The sequence below is a fragment of the Amphiura filiformis genome, chromosome 20 (genome assembly GCF_039555335.1).
Source record: "Amphiura filiformis chromosome 20, Afil_fr2py, whole genome shotgun sequence".
NCBI lineage: Eukaryota > Metazoa > Echinodermata > Ophiuroidea > Amphilepidida > Amphiuridae > Amphiura > Amphiura filiformis.
The window spans coordinates 12973279-12994785 of record NC_092647.1 but is presented as its reverse complement, the minus strand read 5'-3'; the positions used below and the strand labels follow the sequence as shown (position 1 = coordinate 12994785).

Here is a 21507-nt window from a genome sequence, read left to right as displayed (position 1 = left end):
GGAAAATTGAGTTTAGGGCCTATATGCTTTTCTATGGGGTTGACCCATAATTTTCATGTCACAAACGGGGCCCTGAAAATTTTGAGGTCTGAAAAGGGGGCACCTAAAAATGTCCACGATAAAAATTTTTTGCATCAGGCCCCCCCTACCAAGTGTTTCTGAACGGTCCCTAAAAGCGCCGGGATTGAGTGTTTGGGAGATGTGTTAATTATTTAGTGGTATGCGCCCTGCATCGGCTTTGTGACATGGTTCTCCATTTATTAAAAGGGAACAAACTGAACAGATTCAATGTCAGCGTCCACCAGCCGTGTAAATTTGAAATTTTTTTGTCTTAAGCCTAAGATCAACGATTGAACGATGAGTCGCAAAAGGAAGAGTGTCAAGGAAATCGATATAGATGAGTCTACTGTTCAAGAAATTCAACATGTACTGAGAGCTAGGATTTGCTGTAATGAAGTTCCCGAGAATCTTGATCATTTGCAAGACCAAAGACGGTAAGCTTATAAACTTGCTTTTTAGTCATTGTTTGTTTATAATCAGTCCCAGTCTCAGACCAAATATTCATTTACCAACATTTAATGATACAAATGTAGGCCTATTCTGCAAAACAAAACAGCATAGAAAATTAGAAGTGCTAATATTGCAATGGCAATGCCTCTAAAATTCCATACAGTGTGCGATTGTCTCATCACAAAAATAAATTATATAGGTATCACAGGGAAACCTCGCTCAGTTAACACATTTGTTAGTCAGTCAAAATGGCCTAAACCGGCAATACAAATTTACATTGAAATTAAAAAGAAGCTTTTTAAGAAGGAAACCTTCATAAATATGTTGTCTATACCAGGGGCGGCGCCAGGGTATTTTGATATTCATTGGCAGCGCTGCCCGTCGCGCTTTCGCGACGCAGGGGGTAGTCTGAGGGTGGATGTGCCCCCCTCAGAATTTAGAAAATTTTCAAAATGAAAGCACAAATGAAGCCATTTGATGCACCATTTTCACCCTTTTTAGGGTTATTTATTTATTTTCCAACCACATATTTTTATGGATTTCATTCATGGGCCCGACTTTCAGCCCGATGGTTTTAGGCATGGACCTACTCAATTAGTAAATGCAGCACCTTTTGGTAACAAAATAAGTTCATGGTACAAATGTGCACGAAGTGAAATATGGTGGAAACGGTATATTGATTCGCGCGAAGCGCGAAAAAATTTGGCACTTTTTAGGCTAAACCCACATACATTGTACAGGCGTCAACACGGGAATGATTGTATGGACCATCTACCCTATCAAAATATTGGGGGGATTTATACCCCACACCCCGGGTCAGATCTACACCTCTGGTCGCAACGCGGTGTAGGCCTATGTTAAGTCAGTTGCATTGTATAATTATGACTGCCAGATTTTTTTTTATAAATTGGCACGATAAAATGATATGAATGGGGGATGTCTTGAGGTTGGAAATATTTGAAATTGAAAGCCGCAATGAAGAGCATAGGCGGGAGGTAGTTGCCCCCTATGATCACTAAAAGCTGAAAAGGTCCAGTTTTTCTTATGCTTTTTCACTCAGTCAGAATAGGACAAAATTTGCCCATTCGCGAGTGTAGCGAGCGCAAGTAGTTGGGAGAAGGTAAGAGAGGCCATGTGACTTTTATGGGGGAAAATTTGCCGAAAATGGGCCCAAAATATAAAAACCCAACAATTTTAAAACCGCGTGGAGGTCAGCATTCCACAAGGGCAAGATGTCCGAAGGGGAGTTTCCTCCTTCTAACCATGGCCAGGGAGGGGAATGTCGCCTTTTCTTTTTCTCCCTCCTCTCTTTTCTCCCCTCCTTTTCTCTCTCCTTCTTCTCTTTCTTTTCCTTCCTTTTACCTCTTTTTTGAAAATCATAGGGGGCAATTGCCCCCTTGCCCCCCCTATGGCGCCGCCCCTGGTCTATACTTCACTTGACCCAAATATATGATTTTTTTTGGTGATGAGAGACTCGCACATGGAATTTCAGAGAGATTTTGATAGCAGTTCCATTAAAAAAGGTGCGGTCGTCATGAGACTAAGATCTAGAAACACCCCGTAATGCTGTTTTGGGGAATTTTGCTAGCAGAATCTTTTTGATGAAAGTCAATCTTTGACAAGATGTAACTTTGCTACGGAAAGTGCTATGACAAAAAAGATTTTCAGTGTTGGCTTTCTTTACTCAAGGGCTTTAATTTGATATATAAAATGATGCAGTTTGATGGCAAATTTGAATTCACCTGGCATACCTAAATTATATATTTGGGTCAAGTCAGACTGCCTTACTATACTCAAATGCAGCAAACCTTTGACGAGCGCGACTACCGTGATGTTGCAAAATCGGCGATAACAACGCGTACGGCGCACAGTTCAGTCATAAATTTCCACTCGGCAACAACATATCGCCTCAGCAGCCAATCAGAGACAAGTGCGTGCAACGCAGTAAATACGCGATGTATCCTTACAATATGCGCTCGTCAAAGGTTTACTGCATTTTAGTATAGCCTGTATCACGTTTCAGCGAAAGAACGTCTGTAGTACACTGTTTTTAATGACGTTGCAACAATGTTTCTATTGTCAGCAATAACACCTTGCATTCATACTTTTGAGTTTGTATGGAGGACGTTCGTACACATTATAAATAAGTGAAATCAGAATATCCTGAAAGGAATTTAGGTAACGAATTGAACGACACTGACCTCGCAGCAGCTAATGTTTTCATGTAAACATGGCGAATGAATGACGTCAATAGACATTTTTAGCCTACGTTTCGTATCCTACTCCCGGATCCTACTATCGGATCGTTGAAACAAGAAAATCTCATTCCCCGGCCTCATTCACGAATTCACTCGTGAACCTTCCTACACCACCAGTTGAAATAAAACTCAAAACATCCCGTGTTATTCCTCAAAACTATGTGCACCTTCATTAATAAAAAATTGAAATCCTAGTAGAAATCCGTTATGAAAACTGTTTGATATAAAACGTCAACAAAAGTATTTTTTCTGAAGAGTAGATGCCGCGTGTCAAAATGGCGGCTCGCAGTCGCATCCCCTGCGTGTACCCAGGTCACGGTCTGTCTACGTGACGAACAGTCAGGGTCAGAGGACAGCGCAACCTATCTGCTGCCATGCCGTAATATATGTGTGACGTGTGCACAACAAGTTGAACAACAGGCCCACGTTGGAACCATTGGATTACGGAAGAAATATTCATACCAGGACTGAAGCCAATGTGGTCATTTGCAGCGTTCGAAATTTTGGTTGTCCGGTTGCCCGGGACAACTAAAAAAGTAGCCGGACAACCAAAAATACTGATTCGGTTGTCCGCCGGACAACCATAAATCTAGCCAAAAGTCACATTTGTATGCCTACGGACAACCAAAAACTTAGACGGACAACCAGAAATTATAATCTGGTTGTCCGTGGGACAACCATTTATTTTTCCTAAATTCGAACACTGGTCATTTGTATGTTTGTACCGGGTAAGTACCGGACATTTTTCAAAACGGAGCTAGCGGAGATTACAACAAATATGTCCAAAGGTAAGCAAAGGGTTGGGGATCGCATTTTTAACTTTGACTAAACTGTTTCGGAGTTATGGCACGCTAAAAGTAGACCATTTCGGGGGCTGTATTTGGTGTACATGTGATTGGTACATGAGATCAGGTATAGGTGATAGGTCAAGTGAAGTATAGACTAAGACAACATATTTATAATGTAGGTTTCCCTGACCTATCTTTTCTTTTAATTTTCTATATGTAAAATTTATATTGGGTTTGGGCCAATAGTAGTAGTAGTAGTAGTATCGTCGTAATTCCCTCCTTTCTACAGGAGCACCATCCGGGAAACGGATGTATAAAGTCTCTATATAGTGTGTGTAAAGTCACAATTTAGTCTCATACATGTAGTCATAAATATGCAGTTTTTAGTCATAATAAGCAGTTTTAGTGTCACAGTTAGCTACAGAAGGGTGAGAAAAGCTGAATACACATAGGGAAGCCATGCACCCAAAGCACCTAATGCAGTGATGAATAAGTTTCATGCAGATGGTAGATGATGAAGTGTACATGCACACATGCAAAAGGCAATTGATGCAAGTGGGGGTGGGGGATATGGAGGGAAGGGGAGTTTCCTGTCATAATAGATAGGAAACATAAGTTACATGCAAAGTCCAGATCACGCATGTAACCATACACATACAGATGTTAGTCGACAAGTGCCTTCAGCAGGCACATTCTTGCTGTAAGCAATTTGTGGCACCAGTTCCTGCTGATTGGTTCAATTTTGACGATGTTGAATGTTGGCAAATTTGGTATCTGCGTTGAGGAGTCGATTACAATCTGGGTGAGGTACGATGAGTTACCATACAGGTTTAACCATACTGCTTCTCCGTGTTCTTCTGTGATGACTCCTTTCAGTTGATCAATATATGGTGCTCTTTGGGCATCTAGTGCAGAGCATGTTGTGAGAAAGTGCTCCCTGTTTTCGACGCCATCGTCACACAGTCTGCATGTGCCGTCTACAAAAATGTACATCAAATTGATTGAATTTGGCTTTATTTGCTTGGAGTGTGTAAGTACCGGTGAGAATTCTGGCTTTGATGTTGGCTTTCTTTGTGTCCTAGGTACTTGGTTGTACAGTGCTCCATACTGGATGGGTGCAGCCTATGCTACAGGACAGATAGTTGAGATGTTTTAGGGATGTTTTGCTGGCAGCATGACTGCGTCAATAATAGTATATTGATTTAAATGGATTGAATACATCTCTACATTTGTACTCCATCACTGAGTGATCTGGGCGATCGGTTTCTAGCCAATCAGATAGGACTCCTTTTCTCGCGTTCGGTGAAATACCAATCGTCCGTCGCTCACCAACTGAGTACGGTATTTTAAAAGACATGATTCATTGCAGGGAAAAAATTTTTTATTTACAGGTTGTCGACACTGTGTGTTATAATTTCAGGGCTGTCAACTTTTCGGAATTGCTTGGCATGAGATATTGTTTAAAAGTTAAAATGCTATTTGGTGTGTCAGGCTGTCAGCGCTTGCTGGACATTGCACTTGCGTGGCGACAAATGCCCATACAAATAGCTTTGGTATCAGTGTCTTCTGTCTTCAGATCTGGTGGGCCGCTTCACACACAGATTTGGTGATATGAACCCTTAGGCCAAAAAAAAAATATTGTTGTGTTGCCCTCAAGTGGAAAAATGGGAAATTTGGGACGGAAGGTCGGATTTTTTTTTTTTTTTTTTTTTTTTTTTAAACCTTCTGTTTTTAAAATCCCCTCAAATATTAAATAATGCTTGTTCAATCAGGGACATTTGTCAATTTTGACTTCTGGATACCTGTTAGACAACAATTAAAGACTAGTCTTACAATATTACAATATTAATTTTAAGTGAAATACATTGAGTTTTTGAACAAGTAAAAATCATCATTCAAAAAACAAAACAAACAAAATTGCGACCCTGATTTTTCAGGATTTAGGGTAGGATGGTTGAGGGCAATACAACAATTTTTTTTTGCCTTATGGTCACTCAACCATATTTCTATATATGGTATGAAATAACATGCTTTTCTTGTTCACCCAGGCATCTAATGGATCTGATTTACAGATGTGCCACCCTTGGTGAGAGTAACTCTGTCCTGCTCATAGGACCTAGAGGCAGTGGCAAATCCATGGTAAGTATTACTTTATAGTAGCGGTGGTGGTGTGGGAGGATATTAATCTATAATACCATACAGCTCATATATCGTCACCCTGCTACGATAATTGCCAAACAGTTTTTGTAGTTTTGAGAAAAAGTACAAAAAATATGGTTTAAGCATGCATACATGTATAAAGATATTTATTCACCAATCTTTGGACAAGAGACAAATTAAAAAGGACACCCAGAATGCAAAAAGTGTAATTTTGAATTGGGTAAAAATCTGTCAATAGACTTCTAGTGTGTTTTACTGAATTAGTCACAATTTGTGAATACATAGTGAACATGATTGCATTTCAGGGGAGTGATTTATAGCTCATAAGGGAGCACACCACTAAATCAATGCGCCATTTGTGCAACCCTACTGAGTTCCGGTAAAATACAGAAAGTTTTTGAGGTATTGTGGGCTGCTCTTTGGAATAATAATCAGCAAGAGTGGCGAATTATAGCTTAAATTAAAGTGTAAAGCCTGTGCATGAATTTGAATCACTAAAAAAGTCGCATTTTTATAATTATCGAGAAAATAGGTCCGAATAGTAAAAAATGGGCAGAAACAGGTTTACAGTCTTGAGAGCATGTCAGAAACAGTGAGGGCGCTGTTTAGTGGATCCTACCGGGAAAGCGAGGTGGAAGACTACCCATACATTGAAACATATGTTAAACTTTCATCGATTTGCAATCGACTGGTTATCATTAAATTTCTCAGAAAGCGCCGAAAAGGCCTCAAAATGAGCACAGAAAACCGGTGTTTTTACACGTATTTCAATGGGACGATTATTTAGTGGTGTGCGCCCTTCGAAAGGCCTAGGAGTAAAACCGTGCTTTTCAGAGATGCAGCCAAAATTGAAATCGGCTTTTGATTAAATTGCAGTTTTTTCGATTTAAATAGATAGTTTATATGTTAGTGAATGTATTTAATGCGTTTAAGATGCAAGTCGCGTTAAGATTATTCCCTCAGAGGCCTTCAAAGTTCAAGAAATTGTCACAAATTACTCAAACTAGGCGGTTACCCGTATTTGGCGGTTTTCGGCTGTCGCGATTACCTGGCTGATGGTGACTGTACTCATCAAGTTTTATGCCCATAGGACAGTTTTTACTAATTTGACCTCAGATGACCCCTTGTGACCTCAAAATGACCATCCAAAATTTGGCTCTAAATGTTGACTGTACCCACCACGTTTCATGCCCATATTACAGTTTTTAGTAATTTGACCTTGGATGACCCCAAAATGACCTTCCAAAATTTGACTCTAAAAGTTGACTGTACCCACCAAGTTCCATGCGCACACGACATTTTTTACTTATTTGACCTCAGATGACCCCTCGGTGACCCCGGATGACCCCAAAATGACCTTCCAAAAATTTGACTATAAAAGTTGACTGTACCCACCATGTTTCATGCCCATACGATAGTTTTTACTAATTTGACCTCAGATGACCCCTGGATGATCTCGGGTGATCTTGGCCCACTAACTGAAACAAACTTGTTATGTCTGAGGTCCAGATGCACCCACCCACCAAGTTTGAGGAACGTGTGACCATAGTCTCCGAGAAAATAGGCGGAAAACAGTTTTACTAATTTGACCTCAGATGACCCCTGGGTGACCTTGACCCACTAATCAATACAAACTTGTTCTGCCTTAGGTCAAGATGCACCTACCCACCAAGTTTCATGCCCATATGACAGTTTTTACTAATTTGACCCCTAGATGACCTCTGGTGACCTTGACCCACTAACCAATACAAACTGTCAAGATGCACCTACCCACCAAGTTTCATGCCCATATGACAGTTTTTACTAATTTGACCCCTAGATGACCTCTGGTGACCTTGACCCACTAACCAATACAAACTTGTTCTGTCCAGGGTCAAGACGCACCCACCGTCAAGTTTGAGGCGTCGACCCCCAGTCTCTGAGAAAAACAGTTTTTACTTATTTGACCCCTGGATGACCTTGGGTGACCTTGACCCACTAACCAATATAAACTCGTTCTTCCTCATACCAAGCTGCACCCACCCACCAAGTTTGAGGAACGCGCGACTTCCGGTCTCCGAGAAAAGAGCCGGACAGACAAACAAACAGACAGATGGACAGATGGACAGATGGACAGATTCTGGTGAATTATAGTAAGATTGTGTGAAAACGAGATTTCTTGGATTTTAAGCAATTTGGGCTTAAGGTGACAAATCGGTGCGTGCCTTTTAAAGCTGCCAAATCTTGTTTTTTTTTTATGGGTGGGGGGGTGATTGTTACAAATCATTAACAGTAGACCCTTGCAATTGTGAAAGGTAATTTACTCTCATTTAAAACCGAATTTTATCAGATTGATGGTCAAAAACTATCATGAGAATTGGAATTTAATGCAAATATAGAAGAGTAAGCATGAATGGTCAAAATGTTGAAAATTTGCCTATTTTGGAATCCACCATATAACTTTGAAGGGGCATTTCTCTTGAACTGAATGTCACAGAGCAATTCTGTTTGAGCGTTTTACTCAAAACATTTTATATTTTAAGAAAAAGATAAAAGAATTAAATTTTATGAACATCAGAAACCCTTGAATGGAGCACACCACTAAATCAATGCGCCATTTGTGCAACCCTACTGAGTTCGGTAAAATACAGAAAGTTTTTGAGGTATTGTGGGCTGCTCTTTGGAATAATAATCAGCAAGAGTGGCGAATTATAGCTTAAATTAAAGTGTAAAGCCTGTGCATGAATTTGAATCACTAAAAAGTCGCATTTTATAATTATCGAGAAAATAGGTCCGCGTATTACAAAATGGGCAGAAACAGGTTTACAGTCTTGAGAGCATGTCAGAAACAGTGAGGCGCTGTTTAGTGGATCCTACCGGAAAAGCGAGGTGGAAGACTACCCATACATTGAAACATATGTTAAACTTTCATCGATTTGCAATCGACTGGTTATCATTAAATTTCTCAGAAAGCTACTGAAAAGGCCTCAAAAGCGAGCACAGAAAACCGGTGTTTTTACACGTATTTCAATGGGACGATTATTTAGTGGTGTGCGCCCATAACAAAAGCATTTAAAGAGAGCTGTAGGAGAGTGACAGATCCCACTCTCCTCAAAACAAATTAAAGGCCTTTATTGTTGCCAGAGAAGGGCTGTCAGATGATTCATGATTATCAGCTGTCATCCAGATAATTGGCTACCATGTCTCAAAACATATATTTATCTTTCTAAATCTTGTACACACAAATTTTTTTGTTGCAGTTACTTGACTCTGTTCTTGATGAACTGAAAGAAAACAAAAAAGTGAGCAAAACCTTGCTGACGGTGAGATTGAATGGACTGTTACAAACTGACGACCGGCTCGCTATCCAGGAGATCACACGCCAGCTTCACCTAGATAACACAGTGGGCGACAGAGTTTTTGTAAGTGCTTGACCTTAAGGGATCTAGAATTGAGCGTTTATGGCGTTTCGACAGTATTTTTTGTGGGACATGAGAACACCTCAGGCGTATCGAATTGCATTCTGAATCTGAAGCATGTCTTTCTGATATCAAATAATTTTCATTTTTGAAAATCACGATATAATACAAATTTTATGACAAATTATCAAAATTTGATATATTTTTCAAATTTTTGATATATGTGACACGATCAAGGGAAATGAGTCGGATGTCGCTAATATTGATTTCGAGATATTGGCAAAGAAAGTGTTAAAATTCTTTTGTTTTATATTGTTTTCAGCGATTGATAAATTGACGCAACTTCACAAAGAAAAGTTGTATCAACCATGGGGTTTTCAGTTTCTGAAAGCTCTAAATGTCCTCTTTAGAAACATGTGTAACTCATTTTTGACCAGGGCCGACATGTGACTCATTCCCCTTGATCATGTCACATATAAGAGTCCTCGAAGTAAATTTTATAAATCTACTGATGTATTCTTAAAGTGTATGTAGCTGGGAGGAAAAGCCGATGATCAATTGAAAATGTTGACCTTTTATATTGAAGATATGGATTTTTTTTCCAAAAAGACCTAATTTTTTTGGTGTTTTGGGAAAAAATCCATATCTGCAATCTGAAAAGGTCAAAATTTTCAATTGATCATCGGCTTTTCATCCCACCTACATACACTTTAAGTATAAATCATCAGATTTATAAATTTTACTTGAGTACTGTTAAATATCAAAATATCAATTTTAATGATTTGCCATAAAATGTGTATTACATAGCGAATTTCAAAAAATCAAAATTATTTGATATCAGAATGACATTCTTCGTATTCAGAATGCAATTCGATATGTTTGATGTGCTCTAATGTCCAACAATAAATACTGTCCAAACGTTCATACCCCTTCCCTATTTTTATACTATATACTAGAAATTTACATTTCTTAAAGAAATGGAGTGGCTTGTTAGTTGCAAGTCCACCTTGATGATAGGACATGGTGTTGGTAGATGTGGCATTTAAGACAGAAACATCACCATTATGCTAATTAGGGTTAGAGGTTAGGGTTAGGGGTCGTTTGTCTTAAATGCTACATTTACCATGGTTTTTCTCTTCATACTTACTTACTTGATTTGCATTGATTGCACGAGAAAGAAACTGCGAAACTTGTAGAACTAGAACTGTCTGCTTACAGTAAAGCGTGTTGCAGTTAGCATCTATGTGACTTCAGATATTGTAGTAGTAGAGTAGTCAAAACCAATGAGTCACAACTGCACAACTATTTGGGTGACAGAATTTCAATAAATGCTAACATTATCTTACAGACCCAAACACATTATAGTATGGTCTGTATAATGAACGGAAAACATAAAGCACTTAATGAATTCTGATCATGATACGCTCATGTACAATACAAAAAAAAATCTGTATTATTCTGTGTCATAAATATTAAGGTGCATTACACAAGGAAAAATACAACATAATATAGACCAATTTCAACAGCATATTTTTTCTTTCTTGACAGGGATCATTTTCTGAGAACTTATCGTTCTTGTTGGAAGCCTTAAAGCGAGGTATGTAAAGAAATGAAATGACAACCTTCAGAATTCTGAAGGAATTCTTGTGTTATGTGAACATTTATTCTCAAAGTAGTCTTTAAATTCTGTATGCTGTGAATTCACTAATAAAGATACTGTGTTCCTAATTAAAGCCTCCACTCTAATAAACACTGCCACCATTTTTCAACCAAATAAAGTGCAATCTGGGATTATATGACATCAATCTAGATGATTATGTAGTTTTTTTAATGGTATTAACAAAGACCGTCCCACCACCAGATTTTCCTCTGATCCTTTGTTGCTGGTAAATCAGCTTTCTAAAACTGAGTGCCACAAGATGGGCTTTTTCAGCGTATGGTGCCCATTTGGAACCAGCTCCCTAGTATTATCAGATCTACAAATTCTGTTGCTTCATTTAAGCACCAAGTTTTGGAGTTTTACCAGTCCAAATTTGCTCGCACCTTTGATGCAACTTCTGTTTGCACTTGGACCTCTTTTTGTAATTGTCCAAATTGCAGGCAAATGTAACTTACCTGCATTTTCCCCTCTAATTTATTTTTCCTTCCTTCTTTTTTGGTTTTGGTGGGCGGTCTTAGAGGTGCCTGGCACCTGTTCGCTCCAGCCATTCACTGGACTTTTAAAACAAATGTTCCTTTCATAATATTGTGTAATTTTTGATGTAACTTATGTGCAATATTATATATTTCTTGTAATTCTGTGCCAGTGATAAAGTGTAATAAATAAATAAATAAATAAATAAATAAAACAAATGCTGTCAAAATAGTATACCATACAATACAGTTTTGAACATACAGTACAATCGCTGATTTCATGTTATTCTTGACCGTACCATTGTTAGGCTAAAAAAGTTGTCTCAAAGCCCGGTAGCACTTTAATTTTTCTTAGCGAGTCCATTTCAGCTGAAACAACAAATTCCTTTTTTACTTTTCGAACCATCTGATATAAATAAGATGTATGTCAAAAAATGCTACATTCCAAAGAAAAAATATAAGGGCTCTTTTTGTTTACATGACTCATAATGTCAGTAGAAATCAGAATAACTACTCAAAACAATGTCTTTCATCCCATCCCATCCCATTTTATAGCATCTATATACATCCAAAGATATGGTAATTTGCATAAAAGTAGAGACAATCATCCATTTTTCCCTATATACTTAGCATAGTGTGATCAGTAGGGACACGGTGGCACAGCGGTAAGGATCTGTCTTGTTATCGGTGGATTATGAGTTCGAGCCCGGTGCGCCGGTGCCATCGTGTTGTCCTCTCGGTCAAGGTGCTTTACTTTACTTGCCTCTCTCTTCCCAGGGGTGAAATGGGGAGCTGTTGTGAATATTGTCCATTGAGCGCCGCCCAAACGTATGAGCATGCCTTGGGCATTGTATGGTAGCTGACATATTCTAACGACAGCGGAATAAACGTAAAGCGCTTTGGTACATGTGCACATGTGAAACGCGCTGTATACATGTAAATACCAACATTTATCAACACCTCTTGAATTGCCTGTGGCTCAAAGAAAAATTGGACCAGGGGAATTTTTGGCACGATACCCCCAGTAAACTGGACTGCCTCTATCAAACAAAAGCTCTAAATCACACAGAAAAAAATCCTGATTTGGCCGAAATTATGTTACACACCAGCACATATTTTCGATATCGTGTTACTTTATAATTCTGGTCAAAATTGATATTTTTTTGAGATAAAAAAAAATTATGGTATCTTTTGTTGTCCAATTTTAACACTCAATGCAGAATACCACATCCAGTATTATCATTTATCCGGCAATAGCTGGTCGTATTTTGGCAGATTTAAAGAGGTTGGACTGAATTTAAATTAGTCTGAGGCTATATGAGATATTGTGATGTACCAGTCAATGGTATTAACACGGAATATCTCATAGAAGCAGACAGACCGAGGAAAACGAGGGTAGGCAGATTTCTTTCATGCTTTGATGGTTGAGCAAGTGTCCCAAGTTATGCACACTGGTGACATTAAAAAAATCTCACGACCCCTCTGGTATGAGATACAAGACCCCCTAAAATGACCCCCTGCTTCCCCTTTCCAACAACAAAAAGCTAGAAAATGGGTAGTTTCAAGATGATCAAATATATAGAAAACCATTCACAATGAAAAATATACTCTGCAGGTATTAAGTTGATATATTAATCTTAACGGATATGAAAGAAAAAGTAAAAAATCTAATTGGGTTGTTCCATTTTTTAGGAGGGTGTTTTCCTATTTTTCACTTTTTGAGAAAAAGTGAAAAATGCGTTTTACCCACTTTTTGCGCTTAAAAATAAAAACTTTCATACCCTTTAATTTTTTTATTTTCACATGTAAACTAGTTTCATGCAAGACTAAATAAATAAAGAAATAAAAATCATGGAGAGTATTTTAGTTTATGAGATAGAAGCCCCGGAAGTGGACTAGTTTTTCCATATTCTAGAATGCAGATCTTGTAAAGATATTGAGTTTAATTGGTTTTTTGAAGTCTTGATTGTGTATTTTTAATAAAAAGAAATTGTTTCTCCTTTATAATGTCTAAGATGACAATCAAAGGTATTTTGAAGCCTGGGCTATTCCATTATAATACAGAGGTATCACTCTAGAACATCTTCAAGTTTGCTTATAAAGGGCCAATGACATCTAAAAAACTAGAAAATGAGTATTTTAACGATGATCAAAGATATAGAAAACCATTCACAATAAAAAATAATTTACTCTGTAGGTATTAAGTTGATATATTACCCTTAACAGATATGACAGAAAACGTGAAAAAATCTAATTGGTTTGTTCCATTTTTAGGAGGGGTGTTTTCCTATTTTTCACTTTTTGAAAAAAAAGTGAAAATGCGTTTTTGCCCACTTTTTGACGCAAAAAATAAAAACCTTCATGTCTTTTAATTACTTTTATTTTCACAGGTATACTAGTTGTATTCCAGACTAATTAAATCAAAAAGTAAAAGTCATGGAGGGTACTTCAGTTTATCGGATACAGGCTCCGAAAATGGACTACTTTTTCCTAATGCTAGAATGCAGATGTTGTAAATATATTGAATTTAATTGGTTATCATGGTTATTTGAAGTCTTGATTTTGGTTTTAATTAAAAGTAATTTGTTTTCCTTTATATTGTCTATTATGACAATCAAAGGTATTTTGATTTGTGGGTTAAACCATTATAATAATAATACAGAGGTGTCACTCAAGAAAGTTAGCTTATAATGGTCCAATAACATCAACAAAATAGAAAATTGGTATTTTCACGATGAACAAAGATATAGAAAACCCTTCTCAATCAAAAAAGTATAATCTGCATGTGTTAAGTTAAATTGCTCTTTAGGAATATAAGAGAAAAAGTAAAAAAACCTGATTGGTTTGTTCCATTTTGGGGAGGGGTTTTCCTAATTTTCACTTTTTCAGAAAAAGTGAATAATGTGATTTGTTACCAATATTTTGATGCAAAAATAAAACCTCCATATATTTTCACATATTTTTTGTGGGACTTGAGAGCATATGAGCCTTCTGATATCAAATAATTTTGTGATATAATAGATTTTTTTTTTTCAAATACACCAAAAACATTTAGGTCTTTTTGGGAAAATATATCTTTAATATCTATATGAAAGGTCAAAATTTTCAATTGTTCTTCGACTTTTCATCCAGCTACATAGGCCTACACTTTAAGTATATATCGTTAGATTTAAAAGTTTACTTCGAGGAATGTTAAATATCAAATTTTAATAATTTGCCATCAAATTTGTATTATATCATAAATTTCAAAAATCAAAATTATTTGATATCGGAAGGACATTCCTCGTAATCAGAATGCAATTCGATATGTCTGATGTGCTCTCAGGTCACATACAAAATACGTGAAACGCCGCTATCCGAGCCCTTAATTCCAGGCTAATGAAATAAAGAAATACAAGTCATGGAGGATATTTAATTTACGAGATACACATGCCAGAAGTGAACTACTTTTTGGAAATGCTAGAATGCAGATGTTTTTAAGATATGGGCTTTTAATCTTTTATGTATTTGTAATTAAAATATGATTTGTTTTCAGTGGGGTGCCACGGGGGAGGGGTGCTATCCTCAACAAATTCCCCCAGTCAGAACTCTTTCCTCAGTTGTCTCCCCTAAAACTTGCGCCGCCTTTGTTTGTGTCTCCTTTATAATGCTTAATATGACAATTAAATGTATTTTGACATCTGAGTTATTCCATTTTTATAGATGGGTGTCATCCTAGAAACTAAAATGGAGAAAATTTACATGACATAAATATTTTGAATAAAAAAGCTGAACACAGTGCATCTGAATTCCAAATCAGTCATAATACTTAGTCATAGTCACAAGGTGCAAATGGTAAATTTTGTTTGAGGCGAGTGATCATTCTCGCTCGCCACAGCTTGCCCAAACACAAATGCTAGTGAGCAATTTTCCACTCACCATAGATACAATTTTATGTGAATGTAGATACCTTTACATACTTTCATTAAGTAGTACAGCTTCAAATCTATGTAGCATTCCTTATATAATTTATAGTTGAGATTTGGACATAGCATAAAGGACATCAAAAGACATTTTTTGATCCTTTTGATGCTTATTGTTAGAATCATCATTAACCTTTAACTTTACTGGCTTGGGGCAATTGGTAATGCAAAGAAGTTGGCATTTCTACATGTTCTAAGTGTGGAACGTAACTCCGGATAATATAAGCATTGTGTCTTATGGACTGGTTCTTGCAAGGTATCCAGATCGTGTTTTGATTGAACTTTGGTCAGCATTTTGGTAGACCGTTTGTATATTATCCCTTCAATGTTAACCATACGAATACGAAACAGTGAAATACGGCGAAAACCATGATGAATAAGTTTTCTACAAACACCCCAGTGACATAATGTTAAATGTATTTTTTGTTGAAATCATTACCATCTGTTGTGATAAGTAGTTTGTGTAAGAAACACATGAAGAAACACAAATGCTTCATTTGACCGGTTGTTAAAAATGCACTGAATTGGTGGACATTGTTAGATGCTATGGTATTCTCTGCAATAATTGGACAATCCTAAAAGTAAGTAAGTAAGATGCAATGGTTGTCTCAATGATATGACTGCATATTTGTGCAAACAGCAAACAGCAATAGTGGAATAATGTTTAACAAAAAATATTTTCCTAAAAAAACACACAAATTAAAATTAGGACTAACTAAGGCATTTTGAACATTTTGAACATGGAGACCTGGATATTAAAAAAAAATCTTTTAAAAAAAAAAAAAAAAGTCTTTCGTTGTTTATTGTTATAACCATATTTGTTAAGTTTGACCAAGTTAATGCAACTCTCCTAATTAGCATCATACGGTAGAGATATGAGCATTTAGCAGACCGGACAGCTATTAATCTGCTCAATATCAGCCATTTTACACAGTGGAATATAGCAAAAACCTTGATATCCCAGTTTTCTACTAACACCCCCTTGAAATAATGGACTAACCCTTGCTAATTTCCCATGTTTGTGTCACCGTAGTCATGTGGTATAGAGTGATAAACAAAATGTTGCAGTTTTGAATTGAAGTCATCATCATATATGCAGTGATATGGAAGCAGAAGTGTAAGTAACACAAATGCCTCATTTGACTAATCGTTAAAAGTGCCCTGAATTGGTGGAAATGTAAGTAAAATACTAAAGAAGTCTCCATGATTTTGAATGCATTTTTGTAAACATCAATAGTGGGGTAATTTATGACAAAAAAAAAATAAAAAATAAAAAAAAGATATGAAAGTTTTTATTTTTTCCATCAAAGATTGGGGAAAATTAGGCATTTTCAACATTTTAAAAATACAAGAATATAGTCTCACCCCTCATGCTGAAAATGGAACATTCCAAACATATTTAAAGCTTGCTGTGCATTTTCATATTGTAAAAATATGTAATATTACATGACAGAAAAAATAAAATGATAAACCATTGTGTTATATTCAAACATATCATCTGAAATGTGTGCAAAATTCAATATTTTCAAATTTGTCAGGGGTTAACAGAAGCATATTTTAGGGCGGTTTTAGGGGGGTCTGGTATCTTGCTCAGGGGGCATATGAGAATTTTTCATCACCATTTTCATGAATACTTTAGGGAACCTAATGAAACTTCAAAATATGAGTAAAAAATGCTGACCCCTCTTTTCCTCGATTTTGCTACATTGTACTGTTTTCTGAGATATGTAGTGTTAAAGCCATAATGTACTTTGAAATGAATTTGGGTAATTTTTTTTTCAAACTTACAATTTCTACCTAATTGGAATCAGCCAAATTTGTTGTGTTTGTAACAGCTATACAGCATTGAATCATTCATAGAACTATACAGTTAAGCAGTGAAGTGGGTATAACAGCTTTATTTTAATCAGTTTACCCCATTATTTTGGCTTAAAATGGACAGAAACCTTCCTGACAGTTGTTACTAATATTGTTTCACAATTTTGGCAAAAAAAGAATAACTAAAGTAAATTTTGATGGAAATCATACACATATTATGGCTTTAATGGCAATTTATATTGGGCTATTCCATTTAAAATCCACACTACCCCTGTGGAAGATTTTGGAAATATCTTCCACAGTGGGAGTATGAATTTCAAATATAATTTACAAATTAGCAGCTCCATTTGAAACTCCCTCAGAGGGTGTGTGAAATTCAAACAGAGCTGCCTAATGTGCTCATGTGCTCATTCCATTTGAAATTCATACTCCCCCTGTGGCAGATATTTCCAAAATCTTCCACAGGGGTAGTGTGGATTTTAAATAGAATAGCACATTTTCAACATGGTGGTAATAATGAATCTACTCAATATTCCTCTATCTTTTCCATGTGTTTAGGTGACAAGGAAACCAGTCCAGTTTTATTCATCCTGGATGAATTTGACCTGTTTGCTCATCATAAAAACCAGACACTTCTCTACAACTTATTTGATATATCCCAGTCAGCCCAGACACCAGTAACTGTTATTGGTATCACATGTAGATTGGTAAGTATTCAAATATGGTTTAAAGTAACTCCTTCCTAACTAGACCATGGATGAATTTTACCTGTTTGCCCCTCTTTGCGTGCTGTAATTTTTCAGCAGGCCGGGGGTAGATTCTACTGGCCTCTATTTTTTGTCCAGTATATTAGAATTAGTTCTACTGACAGTTCTTAAAAATGGGGCTGTCAGACAGCAGAGCTCTGTCCATTTTTTTCAAGAAAGCGGTATTTTAAAAAGGTTCATCTCATGATGCAGTTCATATGTACAAAGGTCAGTTTTCAAGGGCATGAGCCTGGCTTTAATGTTGACATTTTCCTTCAACCTTCTTTGATAAATCCTCCATTTCTCACTTACAATTCCATAAATGGGGCTTTAAGATGGTGGAGCTTTTCCTACCGACAGTTCCTTATAAATGGCTGTCAGATGGCGGAGCTGATCTGTCCAATTCTCTTCAGGAAAGCAGTTTTTCAAATAACTCTACCTCATACTTCCAATTTAAATTTGTATTCATTGTTTCTATCTAGGTAAATGCGCAGTCCATAATAATGCTGAATATGGTAACCGACAATAAGTTGTGATATTATCATGATTATGCACCAATACCATGATGCCAATATCATAATTATATGTGTACATCCATATCAAAACGATGCATTTGTCCGCTGCTACATGTGTCTCATTTCACATAATAGCTAGGAATAAATACCAAACTCATATCAACCTCATATCAAGTGTAGGTCACTTCAAATCATCCCCAAGTCAAATTGTATAAGGAATGTTCTCTGTATATTCCTAAACCATGTGACTTGTGATGATTTGAAGTGACCTTCACTTCAGAGATGAGTTTGGTATTATACCTATAGTTATTATGTGAAATGAGACACATGTAGCAGCCGACAAGTGCATCGTTTTGATATGGATGTACACATATATTAGTTCCAATGACATGCCTATATCCAGAAACAATTGAGCTACAGCACCATTGGTGTTCTTGTTTATAGATATCATACCAGTCCAAAATGATGCACACATCTTGCAAAAATTAAAATATCTTCTCCCTTAACAATACTTTAGTCTGTAACATCCACTGTATTTGATTTCCTCCGTCCCATATTTGTCCTATATTAAATGCTCCTACATTATTCCTATATTTTTGCAAGGGTGGGCTTAAAGCCCTGCACTGTATTATTACTATTATACCTTGGACCTTACACTTAAACTTACCCTTTGTTTAAATTTCAGGATGTCATTGAATTGCTAGAGAAGCGTGTCAAGTCTCGTTTTTCACACAGACAGATCCACATATTCAACAAACTTAACTTTGAACAGTATGTGGAAAAGTTCTGCGACATCCTAAGTCTTCCGCCAAGCTTTCAACCCAAACATATTGTAACTCACTGGAATAAGCATATACAGGTGAGGCAGTAGTGAAAATTAACCGCTTGAGAACTACCTGCCGATTGGCCAAAAAGAAGTTTCCATTATCAATTGGACCAATCAGCAACATTATTAGAATAATTTCACCATGCAAAAAAATTGGGGTGAATTATTTGCAAAGCTCCATTCTGATTGGTGATTAAAATGAAGATATCATGTAATTGACCAATCAGAGGCAATGTTAGATTGGCAGGTAGTGTTCAGGGGGTTAAGTTACGCTTCGGTATTTCAAAGGTTTGTTATTCCAAATTTACGGTAAGGTTTATTATTTATTTTGAGTTTAAATACACTGTAAGACTCATTACTCCAAAGGGTCATTACTCAGAATTTACAATAAGGTGTCTTATTCCTAAGGGTCAATACTCTGAAGGCTTGTTACTCCTAAGTGCAATACCACTACTCCTGTGCAGAAGCAGCATTGGTACTACATGTATGTAGGTACTTTGTGTGTGCACCAGTCAGGTACCTTGTTGACGGAGGAAAAATGTAGAGATCAGGGTTGACATTAACGCACAAAACACACATATTTACGCGTTCACGCACTTTGCGGATCCCTTTAAATCCAAAGTTCAAAGTCCAACACATACAAACTCTTGAAAATGTATGCGGTCAAATATTACAAGATTTTAATTAAGGGTGTGAGCGAGTCCCGGGAATTCGAGTCCCGCCCGATAATCCTATTACCCGGGCAGGAAATTCCCTGCCCGGGTACCCGAAAAAAAAAAAAAAAAAAAAAAAAAAAAAAAAAAAAAAAAAAAAAAAAAAAAAAAAAAAAAAAAAAAAAAAAAAAAAAAAAAAAAAAAAAAAAAAAAAAAAAAAAAAAAAAAAATTGAATTTTGCACATTGTTTTGTAATTTTAATATGAAAATTGATACATAGTTTTCATGTCATACTCTATTAATGATATCAAAATGCATTCAAATTCAATGCATTTTGATATCATTAATAGAGTATGACATGAAAACTATGTATCAATTTTCATATTAAAATTACAAAACAATGTGCAAAATTCAATTTTTTTATATTTTTTTAGGTCAACCATGATCCTAGCATTTAGGTCTAGGTCCAGAGACACTACAAAACCGAAAAAAACTTTGAAATAAAAATTTAAAAAAAAATTTTTTTTTTTTTTTTTTTGTATTTTTTTTTTTTGCAATTTCGGGTACCGGAAACCCGAAAAAAAAATGCGCCGGGTACCCGGGCACAAAATTACCGAAAATCACACCCCTAATTTTAATAGAGAAATACCCAATATTGTTTAAAATGTCTTCCAAAACAAATATACCCATTGGGCAATGTTTTGGACTCCTTCAGAGGAAAAATTCATAACTGAAAGCGTTAAAAAAACATTGAAAATACCCCTTCAGCAAATTGCTTAAAGAAACCCCTGGTAGAGATTTATATGTGTTGGTAGTGAATCTTGTAGTGTACCACATGAACATGTAGAATATTTTATTCTCATCACAACTGATTCCTGTGATTCTCATTTTTGCAGGTATTGAGTGAGTATGACTCAATATTAACAATTCTCAGGAAAACATTCGACCTTGACAAAACTATCAGAGGACTTCACAAGCTGATGGTAAGTGATGTTTTTTTTTAAAGTTTTGTTTTATCTGATGCAACATGGCTTGATGAAATAAATAAATAGACTAGGAAAAAGAATCTCAGCTTCTGAGTCTTGATATGAGTCCTCAATAAAGATGTTATCTTAAAAATAAAATGTGAAAGCCATGACCTACCCTATCCGAGCTGTTCTATGTGCCAGTGAAACAAGCCTCGCCTGACAGCGGCCAATAAATATTTTGCAATCACAGGGGAGGGGCAGTCTCAGAACTTGTGGCAATCAGAGGGTTTGTGCATGGTTTGTACCCTAGTCACTACACTGGACTTTATATCATATTTTTGTGTAGTTTTTTAAGACTGTATTTTAAGTAGTAATTTGTAGTTTTAAGATCGCATTTTTCATGGTTTGTAAAGCACCTTGAGACCCTGTTTGGTTTAAAGGCGCTTAATAAGTGCGGCTTATTATTATTATTATTATATGCTCTCGGTCTCTAAATATTTTGTGATCAGAGGGAAGGGGTAGTCTCATGACCTGGTGATTATGATCAGCGGGTTTGTGCATGATATGTGCCCTAGTAACCAGATATAAAACTGGACTTCTCAGAGATGCCACTTTTCAGGAAATTTTACAGAAAATTGACTAATTTCAGGGGTTTTTTGATCTGCCATTCCTGCGCAAAAGAATAGGGGACAGTGCATTTTCAGGATTTTTCCATGTTTTCAGGAAATTTTGACAACACCCTTTAAGTGGCATCTCTGACTTCTGTCATATC

General features: G+C 36.5%; 1 protein-coding gene across 1 annotated transcript in view; it reads left to right on the top strand.

Annotated features, from left to right (window-relative positions):
• Positions 1-265: 265 nt before the first annotated feature.
• Positions 266-21507, top strand: part of LOC140142946 (origin recognition complex subunit 4-like) — a 31874-nt gene continuing 10632 nt past the window's right edge. Inside the window, exons 1-7 of the mRNA XM_072164974.1 lie at positions 266-494; positions 5605-5695; positions 8956-9117; positions 10663-10711; positions 17586-17734; positions 18974-19147; positions 20664-20750. Coding sequence (XP_072021075.1) covers positions 358-494; positions 5605-5695; positions 8956-9117; positions 10663-10711; positions 17586-17734; positions 18974-19147; positions 20664-20750 — 849 coding nt within the window. The 5' untranslated portion in view covers positions 266-357. The remainder of the gene's footprint in view (positions 495-5604; positions 5696-8955; positions 9118-10662; positions 10712-17585; positions 17735-18973; positions 19148-20663; positions 20751-21507) is intronic.